This window comes from Myotis davidii, unplaced genomic scaffold, assembly GCF_000327345.1.
Source record: "Myotis davidii unplaced genomic scaffold, ASM32734v1 scaffold115, whole genome shotgun sequence".
Classification (NCBI taxonomy): Eukaryota; Metazoa; Chordata; class Mammalia; order Chiroptera; family Vespertilionidae; genus Myotis; species Myotis davidii.
In genome coordinates, this window is record NW_006291010.1 from 594,410 (window position 1) to 610,820 (window position 16,411).

A 16,411-nucleotide genomic window follows, 5' to 3' on the forward strand; every position below is an offset into this window, starting at 1 on the left:
TGCTGAACCCTGAGTTTCTTGGAATGAGGTTAAAGGACCTCAACCACCACTGAAAATGTATCCATTGAACATTCACAAAAATTGAAAAAGAAACTCAAGCAATTCTAAAAAATATAATTCATGACATTCGATGATCACAAAGCAATAAAACAGGAACTAATAACAAAACTAATTATCTTGCTGGGATGAAGCCTTGAGGCAGGCAGGCTGGAGGATGCGGGGCCCTGGGCAGAGCCAGGGGTGAAGGAGAGGACTCTGGGCACAGAGGACTCCAAACTTTATTTCATCAGGAAAATATCATCATCTACCACTGTAAATATATTTTTTACACATAAGTGACATTTATGTGCTTCTCAGCTAATATATTATGCATACCATAAAACATATATAAAGGTTTAAATTGCTAGAGAATGGATAAAGATAAAGATTGATAGTTCTAATTCTTCTTTCCAAACCGCAGTTGATTATTTTGTGCAATACTGGAGAGCATGCACCCTACTTAAGAGCTCACTTTTGTAGGAGATGGTTTTGTGTTCTGGCAGCATAGACAGAAATGTCTCTGGCAGGGAGACAGAGTGTGGGTGAGAATACTGCTAGGGGCCTACACTTGGGGCACCTTATGTAAAAAAAAAAATTGATAGTAAACTTGTACCTAGTTGTTTTTAACTATGGGGTCATGGCTCTTTAGACCTGCGTCCTGACATACTATCCCAATGAGTGTCATACCCACTGTCCTTCACTATGAATTTGACTACCATGAAATTCGGCATCATGGCACACAAGAAAGCACCTTGCAATAGGAGCGGACAGACTCGTATGCCAACTCTGCTCGGCCCATACCATACTCTGTGCCTTTGGGAAGTTCACAGTCTCTCTGTGATTTGGTTTTCTCACATGAATATGAAGACAATGACACTTTGAAGTAACAGTGCTTCTAAACCTAGTATTTAAGGTCATTTTCTTGGATTTTTTTTATGTGGATATCCTCCCTCATTTATGGAGACAACTGTTACCAATTTTGTGATATTGGAGATTGCTAAATCAGATTAATAGCAATTCTTCAAAACTAGACAGCAGCTTTATGTCCATATTGTTTTGTTGTGTGTTTTTTTAAATTTTAAGTTGGGAAACTTCAGCATTTAGGGAAATAAGATATTTTAACGTTTGATCCTATCATTTAAACCCTTTGTTATTTATGAAATTGTTTTAATTAAATTCAACTATTTATTATTAAAATTTATTCTATTAAACTTATCCTATTTTGTCATGAAACCTTTTTAAATTTTTGTTTTTATCATTTAAATTTATATATTATTTATTTATTTTATCTCAAATATAATACAAGAGTTGATGAGCCACTGGGTAAATGCAAATGTAATTTTGCAACATATTGACAAATTCGCCTCTGTGAGAGTTTATACCATTTTGCATCCTCATAACCAAGATATAGAATATCTCTTGCATCAGAACTTTATCAAAAGAGTATGTTATCAAAATTTTGGTAAAAAATGTTCTATCAGTGGATATTTATTTTTCATTTTTAGTATTATGAATAAAATTAAGTATCTTTTGTAACTGGTAAGCATCTATTGCATTTATTTTTTTCTATAAATTGTTCATAACTCAAGCTCATTTTTCTATAAGGTTTTTGTTTTTTCTACTATGATACTAGTTCTATAGATATTAGAAATATTAACTCTTTGTTATGAATTTTCACCCATATTTGGGTAAGTTTATGTTTTGTCTTTTTATTTTGCCACCTGATAGGTCATTAATTGACATATAACAAACTACCCCAAAACTTAGAAACTGGAACAACCATGAATTATTATCTCTCATGATTCTGAGCGTTACCTGCATTCAGCTGAGTGGTCCTTCTCTCAGATAGCAGCTGGGGCTGATGTTCTCTGGAGATTCAGCCGGGCTGGAATATAGAAGATAACCTCTTTATTTACACATCTGCCAACCAGGCTTTGCTCCACGTGGCTTCTTTCTCCTTGTCTTAGTCAGCTCAGGCTGATATAACAAAATATCATAAAGTAGGAGCCTTAAACAACAGAAATTTATTTTCACAGTTCTGGAGTCTGGGAAGTCCAAGATTAAGGGACAGGCAGATTTAGTGCCTGGTGAAGGCCCTCTTTTCTGATTTGCTGATGCCCTTGTTTTTGTTTTATTCTTACATGGGAGTGGGGAGGGAGAAAGAGATGAGAGAGAGAGAGAGCGAGCACACTCATGTTTCTTCTTATAAAGACACTTGTCCCATCATGAGGGTTCCACCAGAATAATTCTCCAACAGAATGATTTGGTTTCTTACATGAGAGCTGATTTTCTAAAGCAAGTCCTGGGCTCAGTCCAGGTTCCACATAGGAGGGAACAGCACAAGGGTGTGAACCCCAGGGGACTTGCTTCTTTGGGAATATCTTTAGACAATGGGTTCTTCATGATTCAAAGGGATTTTTTTGTTTGGTTTATTTTTGTAATAAAATATATCTTTCTTCCCTTTATTATTTTTTTAAATATATTTTATTGATTTTTTACAGAGAGGAAGGGAGAGTGATAGAGAGTTAGAAACATCAATGAGAGAGAAACATCGATTAGCTGCCTCCTGCACACTCCCTACTGGGGATGTGCCCACAACCAAGGTACATGCCCTTGACTGGAATCGAACCTGGGACCCTTGAGTCTGCAAGCCGATGCTCTATCCACCGAGCCAAACCGGTTAGGGCCCCTTTATTCTTTTTAAATTTTGAGTCACACTTAGGAGTGTATTCCCCATTCTCAGGTAGTAGAGGAATTCACTCATATTTTGTTTTACTTACCAGTACGATGTCATTTTTTGACATTTGATTCTCTGATCAATTTTAAATATTTTTCTTGGTGAATTGTGTGAGAAACAAATCCATTTTCCCCCTACATGGCTTTTCATTTATTGTAATGCAACTTTTACAAGTGAAACTTCCTCACCAGCTCCAGATTTATCCTTCATCAAACACTAAGCATTTATATGTAGTTTGGGATAGTTCTGGATGCTCTGTTCTATTGGTCTATTTAGGTACAAATGCAGTACCATTTTTATTATGAAGCCTTTATTAAACATATTTGATACTGATAGAGCTAGCCACCCTTCATGCTTTATTTTTCAAGGATTTTCTGGCACCATTCTTGTTTGTCTTTCCATGTGAACTTTATAATAAAATTGTCCAGATGCAAAAAAACAAAAACAACAGGTATTTTTTACTGTTTGTTGTTCTCTGTCTATACTCTCTGGGAGAATGGACATATTTATGATATTAACTCATTGTATCTGAGAATAGACATGGTCTATCATTCCATTTGTTCAAGCTATTAAGTAAAATACTGTATAATAATATTCATTTGAGATATAGCTATTAATTTTCTAATTTACTCAATATTTTTACTGAATATTTTAGTGAATTTATTTTTCAAATGTCTTTTATACATCTATGGAATTAATAATATAACTTTTCTCTTGGGCTGATAATTATGGTGGATATATTAATGAATTTTCTAATATTAAATGACCTTACCTCCTTGGAATAAATACAACTTGGACATGATATATTACTTTATAGTCTGCTATTGGTTTCGATGTATTTATATTTTTATGAATTTGGCATCAATATTCATAAGTGAAATTGAGCTCTTTAATGTATTTTTGTCAGGTTTTGGAATTGATGCTATACTCAGTAAAATGTATTTGAAAGCTTCCTTCTTTTCAGTGTTCTGGGCTAGTGTAAATAGTAAGGTGAGGATCTGATCTGTGAATGTTTATAGAAGGTTCTTTTTCCTGTGAAACCTAGGTCTTATGGGATTTTTAAAAAATTCAGTAGCTATTTTGCTATTTTCTTTAATGTTGTTCTATTCTAATTAGCCTAGGTTTTCTGCCTCAAAGTAAGATAATTTTGATAAGTTGTCCTCTGTAACTTTCCCATTTCATTCAGGTTTTTATATTTATTTATACTGTACTTTTTATATCTATTCCTTTTGATGATCATTCCATAATTTTAAAATGGTGTGTATATTTGTGCTTTCTGTCTTTTATCTTTATTGGGTTAGCTAATGATTCATCTGCTTTTAATATTTTTTTGTCTTCAAACTCATTAGTATTCAATTGTCTTAACTAGAACTAATGCTTGGATGGTTCCTTTTTCAGAATGTTCCCCTGGGTATTATGGCCCAGGCTGCCATTTTACTTGCATCTGTCAGAACAGTGGAGTTTGCAACAGGTTTTCTGGAAGCTGTGAGTGCCTCCAAGGTTACTATGGGAGAGACTGTGAACACGGTAAGCGGATAAAATGAGTGGGCTTGGTATGGTGTCGATAAGTTTTAAGTTTTAAAAGCTATTTATAAAATAAAAGTAATATATTTGCATTATATCAAATTAGATAAAATGTTAATGCTTTAGTGTATATTCTTACAATGTATTTTATAGCTCAACTTTAAGGTCTAGATGTTGACAACTGATATAATTAAATAATTGGACTTCTGTATTCCTTTCTGGAACTAATGTTCAAAAATAATTCTAATGTTCTATAATCATCTGGAATAGAAACAGGCAGACACACTCAAAGGCGTCAGCTGATTGCTGGTCCTTTTGAACATAATATTCTACTTTCTACACAAAATATAAAGAAGCTACTTGTTTTGTATTGATCTAGACCTAACTCTACAAGAATCTTCTTCAGGTTCTCTTTAAATGTATTTATTTATATCAATTCTTCATTTAGACTCAATATTTTCACCTAAAATTAGGAAAAGAATTATACAATAATTAAGAATTATACAAGAATTTGTCCTATATGTCAGGGAGCCTTAATGGGAACACAAGAGATTAAGATGTTAAAGTGTAGGCTCTAGAGTTCATTGCATATGGCCTAGCTCTGCCTTACAAAAGAGGTATAAACTATCAACTTCAAAGTTTAAGCTTCGTCAGTGTAGAATGGAGATAACAATAACACCTACTATAAAAGGTATGATGAGGATTAAATAAGAAGATACATGTAAGCATTTGTACTAAGGCATGTGGCAAAAGCTTGACCAATATTAATCATTTAAAAGTAAAGGGCTTTGTAAAGCCACTGAAGTGATAATAGCAATGTTTGAAATTGTTTCCATGTTTTTCAACTTGTTTTTAGTATTTGGCAAATACATTTTACAGGAACAAATTTTACTAAGCCTCCCGAGGTTTAGAACTCTTGCCAACCATTCTGAGGTTTCCTGGGTTAGGGAGTGTGGAAGCAAACACCTTGTGGTTTTGTTTGTTTGCTTTGTTTTCAAAATTGGAATAAGAGATACAAGAGAGAGAGAAAATATCTATTCAAGGCCCATAAATTTCATATTACATACATCCTACATTCTACAGATCCCACCTATGATGAGTATCAAGAAAGATTTTGAGCAGACAAGAGATACTATTCTAGTGAAATAAATCTGTAAAGTGAGAACATTATTGGTTATTAAGAAAAGGAGCCATCAGTAGCATCCACATGGAGAGCTATAGTGATAGGCTAGGACTTTAAAATCTGGACTAGGATAGAAAATCAGATGAACTCTGACCAGTGTGGCTCAGTTGACGGAGCATCATCCCATGCACAGGTAAGTTGTTGGTTTGATATTGATTCCTGGTCAGGTCACATGCCCAGGTTTACTGGATCCTTGATGGGGGACATGCAGGAGGTGGCCAATCTATATTTCTTCTCTCTATGTATATATATTATTCTCTCTCCCCCCCCTTCTTCTCTCTCTAAAAATCAATAGAAAAATATTTTTTTAAAAAAGGAAATGAACAAAATATTTTCAAAGAAAAATTGACTGTATTGGGCAATTAATTTGGACATGAAGATGAGGAAAACGAAGGCACCAACAGTGGCTCTAAAGTTCCAAGCCAGGGAACCTTAGGGCAAACATAAACCCAAATAAAATCTATGGAATAATCACCTAAACTTCTGACTGGACATTAAAGTGATAAAAAATGCACTCTGTAGCCAATATAGTGCATTATTCTGATTTTGTTGCTGATCAAAAATTTTTGAAATTTTTTAATATCTCAAAACACCACAAGAGATGTTAGTCTTCAATAGAGAAAGATCTCCTATTTAGATAAATAGAAAAATTGAGCAAGGCAACCTTTATAATCTCAGCTTTATAAATAATGAAAATAAAGGGGAGAAAGAGATTTGATTTTTCTCTGTATTCTCAATATTAATTATATAAGAACAAATAGACGAAACCCTGCATTGATCTTTTTCGTTACTCTTTAAAAAATATATTTTATTGATTTCAGAGAGGAAGGGAGAGAGAAAGATAAATATAGCAATGATGAGAGAAAATCACTGATTGGCTGCCTCCTGCAGGCCCCACACTGGGGATTGAGCCCACAACCTGGGCATGTTTCCCAGTCAGGAATCAAACCATGACCTCCTAGTTCATAGGTTGACCCTCAACCACTGAGCCATGCAGGCCCAGCTGTTATTCATTTTTTTAAGAGTTATAAGATCAAAAAGTGAAAGAATATGTATTATATAAATTAATTCATTTCTTATCTCCTTTTGGTTTTACCTCCTTTTTCTGCTCCCTGAATGCGAGTTTTTCCTAATGTTGAATCTGTCCTGAGTAACTCCATGCGTGCTGGAGAAGTGTCACGCACATGAAGCCTAGGCAAATTTAACTGTAGGAAAGGAGGCTGGGCTCACAAAGAAAGAGGGAGAAAGAGGGGAGAGAGAGAGAGAGAGAGAGAGAGAGAGAGAGAGAGAGAGAGAGAGAGAATAATTGAAGGACTGAGGAAATTTTATCCCCCTCCCATTAGCAGTGAGTGGTAAGCAAAGGCTTAGAGAAAACTCAAGATAAGAAATGGGAATATTTGTCTCAGTCGAGCTTAGCTCTCACACATCTCTATTTGAGTGATCATATTTCTGGACAAATGACAATTTTAGCATTCAAAGAAAAGCATTTGCTGGGATTACATGGTCTCTAAAGGTAAACTAATTAGTTATTTTGTTGTTCAGCCACAAAAATATGGAAGAAAAACTAGTTATACTGTGCTTATAAGAAACAATTCTACTTTATGGACCATCTATGGAAGTATTTTAAAGGTTAAATTTCACTGATTTTGAAATCTAACTTTCAACTTCCTCATATGATGTTAACCTACTGTATATATACATCATATTGTCTTTTATTCCCCTTTTTCCTTTCTCCCTCCCCCCTTTTCCTCATACTCACCTCTATCATCCATTCCCAAAACTTCAAATATCAAGAGCTGTATAAATCACCATCCACAGATACTCACTTATTTATTTAAATAACTTAACTCAAAAACCATTCTTACTAAATTTAACCTGTATCTAACTTTTTAAAACATTGTTCTTTTAAGTGTTTAGGGTATTCAAGGGTTTTGAAGTCTTTGCCAGGCACATCATAGCAAATAAATTGTACTTACTTGAAGATATTTGAATTTTTTATGGATTCTTCTAGACTACTTGTAGAAAAATGGATCAGTGCACTCACTTATTTGTATGACTAAACTACGGTCAATATGCTTCTCCACATAATTCTTCCTTGTTTCTAATCTTACGCTTTTATCTCCTTCTTTGGTCCCGGGAAACAAATGACCTACAGCGTATCCTTTAATTTTCCCTGCATTTATTCTTAAAGCCAAAATAGCATTTTGACATTTTTATTTTCCAGCATGCCTTCCTGGATTTTATGGTTTGAATTGTGCTCACATCTGTGACTGCAGAAATGGAGCCAGTTGTGATGCAACGAGTGGACAGTGCATTTGCCCAGCAGGTTTCCATGGCAGCCAGTGTGAAAAAGGTATAGCCAGAGCATTTTAAAGCAGGTGAATAGGGGAATTCTGTGTGAATGTGAGGTCTTTCTATCTTAGGGCAAACATAAATCCAAATCAGAAACATGGAATAGTCACTTAATCTTCTGACTTGGACATTAAAGCAACAGAAATTCACTCGATAGCCAATGTGTCCTGCGATTTTGTTCTGATTGTTCAAAAATTTTACCTTCCCCTAAGTGAAATTGCTTAATATTCCAAACCCCATTAAAGCTGTTATTCTTCAATGGACAAAGATTGTACCTCTGAATGAGAAATATTTTATTAAAATATTTTAAAAGATTATCTATTGGGTTTAAAGATATTAAAATAGATACAAGGCTTTATGAAAAATATTTAAAGATGGGAATTAGGCATTTATTACTAGAAAATGATGGCAGTCATGAATGTGGATGAGGAAATAGAGGTGAGAACTTGGGCTACTTAGTTTAAAATAGTAAATTATAAAGTCCTAAAGGACTGATCAGTCTATTCAAAACAATGCCAGAATACATAAGTCTTGGTATGCAACTCAAAATATCATTTTAGTCTATATTATGTATGACTTGTGCATAGGGTTATAATAATCATTATGATTATAATAATATGATGATAGTGGTCACTTGAATTTATGTATATCAGAGTTATTGCCTTTAAAAAGGATTCGTGTGTGGGGGTGGGATGAGATCAACCAAAGATCTTGTATGCATAATTGCATAACCTATAGACATAGACAATAGGGTGGTAGAGGCCTGGGGCAAGGGGGATAGGCTATAAGGGGGTCAATGGGAGAAAAAGGGGGACATATGTAATAAAAATATTTTTAAAAAAGAAAGAAACAAGGTTACAAAAAATAAAAATAAATAAAAAGGATTCATATGCTCCTCCCATACTATATCCTCATAAGTCACCAGAGCTATACATATAGTATTTCTTGCCATCCTTTATTCACTTATCCACTTATTATTTACTTTTATGTTCTGGGGATATAGTGGAGCTTACAGTCTTCTGTGAAAATAGTAAATAAATAAATAAATAAATAAATAACATTTTAAGGGAAAATATTAAAAGTAATACTCTTGGCTAGTAGACTCTATTTCCTTCCTAAAGTTCCTGTCTTTGAAAGCCCTCCATACATTCTCAAAGGTACAAACCAGTGTCAGAGTAAGTCAATTTAAAACCTGAGTGTGAAATCATGTATAAAATGAAGCTGATTTCTGAGAATTCCAAACCCTTTCCTCTCTTCTTCTAACCAACAAATCTCATTTTATCCTCCCACTTTGCTACTTGGGGCTCAACCTTGAGGAAATTCTATCTTTAATTCCATGTTAGCTACATCAGTGAAAGTTCAAGTGGTTCATGTTTCAGCATTTCTCTTTCCTTGGTAGAGTGTTCACCTGGAATGTTTGGAGACAATTGCCAGCATCTTTGTGACTGTGAAAGCAAAATCTCCTGCCACCCAGTAACTGGAAAGTGCCTCTGCCCACCTGGAAGAGCCGGAGCCAGATGTGAAGCTGGTATGAGCCAAGTACCTGGTGATGCCCCTCTGTCTCATGGGTGACACAGAGATCTCCAGGCATTTTTTTTATACTAAAAGTATTATGCAATTAAAGAATATCACACTACCATTGCTTGTCACCTTGCCTTAGTATGATTCATCAGGGTATGTGGCTGTTGCATAACAGGCAACCAAAACCAGCACTACAGCTGACAGAGGACACCTTGAAGGCACCTCAAGGTGATGCAATTAAACATCCTGATTACAAAAGCAATTCAGAAAAATCACTAGAAATAAGGCAATGAAGATTGGGGTACTATTCTTGAGAACCAAGTTCCTAGTATTCTTGGGAATTTGAATTTAAACCTTTTTCCCCCTTTTACACTCACAGGAAGAAAGGCCTAGAATGTAAAATTCAAAATCTTTAGCGACTATCTTAAGAGGAGAAAGTAGACTGAGTGGATCATTGATTCATCACTTACTATTTAAACTTAATGGATGTTTCCTAGATGAAAAGGTTTCATGTTTCACAATAACCCCAAAGGACTGATCATCCTAAACATTTTGCTTGTATTCATTTACTCTTTACCACCACCCAATGAGGCTCTTCTATTTTTATTCTTACTTGACAAGAGAGCTGAGGAAGAGTCAGAACCAAGATTTAACCCCAGGCAGTCTGGTTTTGACCGTTGGGTGATGATGCTCTTAGTAGACAATACTATATGTGTGCCTGTCTGCATGTAGTCCTCTATAAGGAACCTTCAGGGGCTCATCAAGAGATTTATATTCTTTCCTATCCCTTCTTCCCTTTTCCATAGGCCTTTAAAATAAGTCCAATGGGTTATGAATATCGGGTTGGAATCCTTTGGGATCTTCCAACTGAGAAGCTTACTGATGCTGACATTTCTTTTTTGCAAAGCTGCTTCATGTATAGCTCTAATCACTGTGTTTCACTGCACTACAAGCTTCTTGAGAGTTCGATCCATGTTTATTTATCTTTTATCAAGAAAGGCTCAGAAAAGGGTCTAGCACATGACAGTTTTCAGCAAATATTTGTTTCTTTTCAGCATTCCTCAGGGAGTCATGGTAAACACGTTCCCGAACCTTGTCATATCTAAACTAAATCTGTCAGAGTAGACATCAGCATGACATCTTGGCAAAGCCACAGTATACATGTCACCAATGAAATGCTCACTGAAGGCAGAATGCTTATAGTATTTGTGGTTTCATCCAAATACTGAAGAAAACCATTCATGTTTATTGAATGTGTATCATACCCCAGGCGTTTTAATGTATACTAGGTGCCTGTACTATCACCGCCCTTCCCTTTTATAGATGGGGGAGCTGCAGCACAAAATGGTTAAGTTACTTGCCCAAAGTTACACAGCTCACACATGGCAGACTGGGGATTTGAAACAGACAATCTGGGTCCAGAGCCAGACTCAATATCCCCACTATACCGCTGCTCAAGGGAAAGAAAGGAACAAGGAACAGGAATTGATTTTGTTGTCCAATATGCATTGTCCGTTAACCACAGGTTGCTATTTAATTTATATGTAGTTTAATTTAAAATTCACCTCCTCAGTCACATTTCAAGTGTTCAGTGGCCACATATATGGTTAGTTGCTACAGTATTGGATAGCACAGTATAGAATGTTTTCGTCATTGCTGAAAGTTCTGTTTGACAACACCCAGCGGTGACTTAAAACTAGCTTCTTCAAAACCAAGAGAGCTTATGGCCAGGCTGGAAATGAAGGCCTCACTCTATGGACTTTCTATGGACTAAATTCTTGTATCACACAGTCACTTTTATCTGCAGAAAAATTACCATTTGACAGTGGAACATATGTATTAACATGCCCATTCTCAGTGGGCACCTCAAGGCCTCTCTTGTCATGAGCTCTTTGGGGGTACCCACAGCTTACACAGATGTACTACATGATCTTTTATTTGCAGTTTTATTTTCAATTAGGCACAGTTCATCTGCGATATTAACTGTGAGCAGCTGTGTCTATGCAGGCACTATAAAGATAAAAGACCTCATTTTAATTTGAACTCTGGTAAAGGACCTATTAAACAGCCATAATGTTAATTCATAAAAGAATGTAGCAGCTTTTTATTGGATTATTTCCCCACCCCCTTGGTAAATTAACATTTGCAGACATTCAAACAGATGTCTTAAATACACATCGTTATTAACATAAAATGTGGTATTTTTATAAATTAAAATCAGATTCTGAACTGCTTAGGAGAGATCCTGACTCATAACTCTTTTTCAAACAAGAAAACTAGATCTTACCACCAAGCTAAGTTATCCTCCTACACACTGGATGGGGGTGGATGTATTAGGTTAGGGTTTATTTGTTTGTTTATTTATTTTTAATACTTATTTATTAAATTGATTGGAGTGACATTGGTCAAAATGAACATATACATTTCAGGTGTGGGTTTCTATGTTACAAGATCTGTACATTGCACTGTGTGCCCACCACCCAAAGTCAAATCTTCTCCTGTCACCTTATGTTAGGGACCCTTTCCCACCACCCCCTTCCCTCTAGCAATCACCACTGCTGGTTGTGTTCCCAAATATCAGTTCTGTATCATATATATGAGTGAAATCATAAAGTTCTCAGCTTTTTCTAACTGCCTTATTTCACTTAGCATAATCTTCTCAAGGTCCATCCATGTTGTCGCAAATGGCGCTATTTCATCCTTTCTTACGGCTGAGTAGAGGACTGGATAAAGAAGATGTGGTACTTATACATAGAGGATTTATTTTTTAATTTTGATTACGTTTGATGATGTAAAGAAAAGATTCATTTCAGAGCAGCATTTACATCACCTCCAGAGCTCCTTTTACCTACCCGTTCTTCCTTCATCTAGGGAGAGATTGAATTACTGTTTGCTCTGCAAAATGAATGAATTGCAAAATTGATTAAGTTCACATTTTTCTCATATTTAAAATCTAACTAGTTAATTAAGGCAAGAAGGCCAGAACGTATCTTAGACTACCTTCATTACCCAAGAGAGCAATAAATAAACAAATAAACATTCAAATGCTTATGGAGTATTTAGGGTGCTTCTCCAACCTGGCCAAGAGAATTTTGAGGCAATAATTATAGAAATATTTTACAAAATTATACCCGAAGACTCAGTTCTAGGACTGGTATCCTAGTATTTGCATTGACATTTCTAAATTTCCCACTTTCCAGCTCTCTCCACTTCCTTATTTGGGCTTTAATTTGCATATGCTTGACATGGTATGCCTTCCCACATGGGAGTGCAGATTGAGGAATGAGCACTAGATAAGAATTTAGAACTCCAGCTCTGCCATTTGCCTGGGACATAACATTTGTGAAGGTCCCTTAAGCCACATCAAACCTGTTTCTCTCTCTACAATGAGAGAGAGCTTATCTCACTGTCTTGCCTACCTCACAGTTTTGCTAGAACCAACTGTGTTAATGTGTTTGGGACCTGCTTTGTAAACTGTTTAGAGCTAGGTGACTCATTATTGAAAAGTTAAGTTTCTCTAATTCTTAAACATTGGTAGTAAACTGAGTTACTTCCCATTCTCACTGAATGAATCTGACCCCATTTTCTGTTTCCATGGGGCGGGCTGGGCTTTCTCCCAATCCTCTCAATCCTTCAGAAACAGAACCTATTAATTCTCTCCTAATTTTCTGCTGCACATCAGACTAAAACCAAATGCTCAGGTTTGGGTGTGATGCCTGAGGGAAACTTTAGCCTACACATTTAATTATTTTGATAAGGCTAATATTTTTAATCCTCTCTCCTCATTTCTCTATTTGTTGAATTCACAATGCAATTCAACTTAAAAATAGTTACATTCCTTGAGTACAAATAGCAGGATTTTACAGAAGTAGGTACACAAGGCATCACTGGCCATTTTGACATATTTTAAGAGGTGAAAGAGTTGAATGTAAAGCCATGTCATCTTCAACAACATAGGCACAAGTAATCACGTTTTCAACCTGAAGACAAATTTGTGTATCCTGAGTGAGTGTTGCCTTTTTCTGACCTCACAAAAACTAATCCATTTTCCCCATGTCCCTTGCAATGCTACTGCGATGAGCTCTATAACAATAATCTAATTCTGAGAGGGCACTTATGAAATTTAAGTTGCTGTCCTGATTTCTCTCTTCATCTTTGTCACTAACTTCCTTGACACCCCTCAGCCTCTTCCTGCTTTCCATTAAAGTCCTGACTTTTAATACATAGCATTCTAGCCTGGGGGAAAAATACCACAGGGTTAACCAGAATTCTTTGTCTATCATCTTATGCAATTCCAAGAAATAGTAGTAAAGATACTATGTGATGGAAAAGCATATTTGAATTACTTTTATATTTATTTATTTTTTCCTCACAGAATGCAGGCCAGGCCAATATGGACCTAACTGCGCTCTGACGTGCCAATGTGTCCACAGGACCCAGTGCAACCCGCTCAATGGGAGCTGTACTTGCCCCTCAAAGAGAATGGGTCCAACCTGTGAGGAAAACGTTTTGGATGATCTTCAATAACAGAACACTAGCAGCTTTTCAGTGGGTGGACTGAATTTCGCCAAGGCTCACCCACAGTTTATCATCTTAACTTTGGCAGGGAAATGCACTTACTCATCCATCTTCAGCCCAACCTCTCCTGTTGTGAGGTGAAAAATGATGTCTCCAATTTATGGCCTCCAAGTAGAAGTTCCATTCTCCAGCCTACCCTTCCCAACTTTCTTTTGCTGAAGAACATGCCCAAGAAAGAGAGAATATTTTTTCAAGATCCCAATCGTAGTAACATTTTGGACTAATAAACGAAACTCTTTTTATATGCACAGGCGGTATTTAAATTTGGAAGTAAGAAATGCCTCTCAGTTCAGCTTGGACTGCACTGAAATATTCACACCTAGTCACTGAAGACCTCAGTGGTCTTTAAGTAGCTGGATCCTCTTTAGAAATGTCTAGAATTTCATCTATTTATTCTTAGTATCCTGCTCCACAGCTGAGCCTGCTTCAGGTTGTTAATGTATTGTATTTCGAACATGACTTTTGGTGTGGGAGACTATTAAGGCTTTAGCCACATACAGATCTGGGTAAAAGTATGATGGGCACACTTACAATGAATCATCAAAATGCTTAGTGGTGTTCTCCTCATCACTGGTCAGCAGACAGGAAAAAAGTAAGTAGAAATGATCAAGGTGAGGTGCTTAGCCTGCTCTGTGGGGGCACAAATTTCCAATAGAGTAGGGACTCCCTTCATTTCAAGGAAAAAATAAATAATAAATAAAAACAGTGACTGCCAACAGGGGGAATAAAACAAGAAAACCAGATTTCTCGCCCTTACTAGAGATCTTGTCTCCTATTACAACAGGTGAGAAACTCACTCTAGAAAAAAAGTTTCCAGAAACTTTGCATGGTGGGAAAAAAAAGAATAAGAGATTTCTTTTGGGTGAAATTTTTTATACCATATTGCTTAACTTTTTATAAACAAGAAGCCTTATGTAAAATGTTAAGTACAGTTCTTGGCAAAAGGTCAATGGCCCAATATTATCTCTTTTCATCCCCCATGCCACCACAAACTCTAAAATAAATCATGAGAGTGGGAAAGCAAAGCCATAGCCTAACCCTATATTTGTACTATCACATGACCCATAGACAAATGGAGTTTCACCTTCATCCTTATATCAGTCAATAAGAACTAATGCCAGTTACTGTAACCACTTTTCTTTATAAAAGTTTTATAGGTTGTCTTTCATATCAAAAAATAAAATACAAAAATGTTTAATATCCAGAATATTTTCATTTTCTGCTTGGTCACCTTGAAAAATCTTGATTTAGATGGCACCCTACAAAAGTTAATAGTCATGTGATAAGTTATTCCTTCTAAAAATTATTCCAGTTCTTCTGCTTGAGGACACTATCAGATGTCCGAAAATTATTAGAGGCAATGACATTTCATTCATGAACCAACATACAATAAATGTTCCTCTTAAATAATGTAACAGCGGCAAATTTATCAAATAGAATTTCCTTGCAAAATTATGTAACTAGAATTTTAAAAATCATTTTAATAGCTGCATCTCAAAAATGCTTCAACTTAAGAATATAGTTCACAGTGACGTGCATTTCTGAGGAAATAAATAATGTATCCTTTTTACTTTCATAAGGATTTATCTGAGCTTTCTACATGTAAACAGTTATTCAGACAGAGTTAAGTGTAATCTGCCTACCAAAAAAAAAGTAATTTGCACAGAATTTTAAAAAACTCAGCTATTTAAAAGTAAGGCATGATTTAATAGGCATGTCCTCTTTAAACTAAAGTCCAGTGTCAAATTAGAGTCATTGTCATGGGGTAGAAATACTTCATATTACTCCTTACTTTCTCTCCTTCTATAATCTGCTCTTTGAATGTAGAAATGCTGACCCCAAAAGAAATCCATCCACCCATAATACCCCTTTAGAAAGGTGCCTATGCTGTGATGTTTCAGGCTCTTTCATTTGAAATACAAGATCAGAGTGGGGATTATTATGCTTTTCTGCAATAATATAGCTCAAGTTTAAAGAAAACTGAGCAGATGTATGGAAGTGTGCTGGCTAATTTGGAGTTTCCATCTAGCATGCGTGGGATATACCATTTCAGTTTAACACCTAACATTCCCCCTACTCTTTCTAACTTCTATGCTCATTTATTGAGTTTTCCAGATGAGACAGCTATTTGACACAGGCTAAATTATTTTTAGAGAACTTGGAAATCATTCCAAGAGTTAGTGGCAAGAATGGCATTTCCTTTGTTAGAAATAGCAAAGAGGGTTTGGCTTCGGTAGGGCCTCTTTCACCTTGGTTTCTTCAGGACCTGGTAATACAGACGTAGCAAGAATTTAAAAAAGCATTTTGATGAAGTGAACAAATAATAGCTACTGTCTGCACTCTAGGAGTTATGTATGCAATTCCGTTGAAATAACTTTTCATGGTTCTATGATAGAAAAAATATCAAAGTAGCTGAGCTTTTAAAATAGATTTCAAGCAATTCCAAAGTTTTGACCCTTTTTAGCTAATCATGTAGA

At 35.8% G+C, this 16,411-nt stretch overlaps 1 protein-coding gene across 1 annotated transcript in view; it reads left to right on the forward strand.

The window, feature by feature from the left end:
* LOC102754628 (multiple epidermal growth factor-like domains protein 6) overlaps window positions 1-16,209 on the forward strand; it is a 113,460-nt gene extending 97,251 nt beyond the window's left edge. Inside the window, exons 15-18 of the mRNA XM_015564186.1 lie at window positions 4,175-4,303; window positions 7,708-7,836; window positions 9,235-9,363; window positions 13,732-16,209. Coding sequence (XP_015419672.1) covers window positions 4,175-4,303; window positions 7,708-7,836; window positions 9,235-9,363; window positions 13,732-13,883 — 539 coding nt within the window. The 3' untranslated portion in view covers window positions 13,884-16,209. The remainder of the gene's footprint in view (window positions 1-4,174; window positions 4,304-7,707; window positions 7,837-9,234; window positions 9,364-13,731) is intronic.
* The last annotated feature ends 202 nt before the right edge of the window (window positions 16,210-16,411 follow it).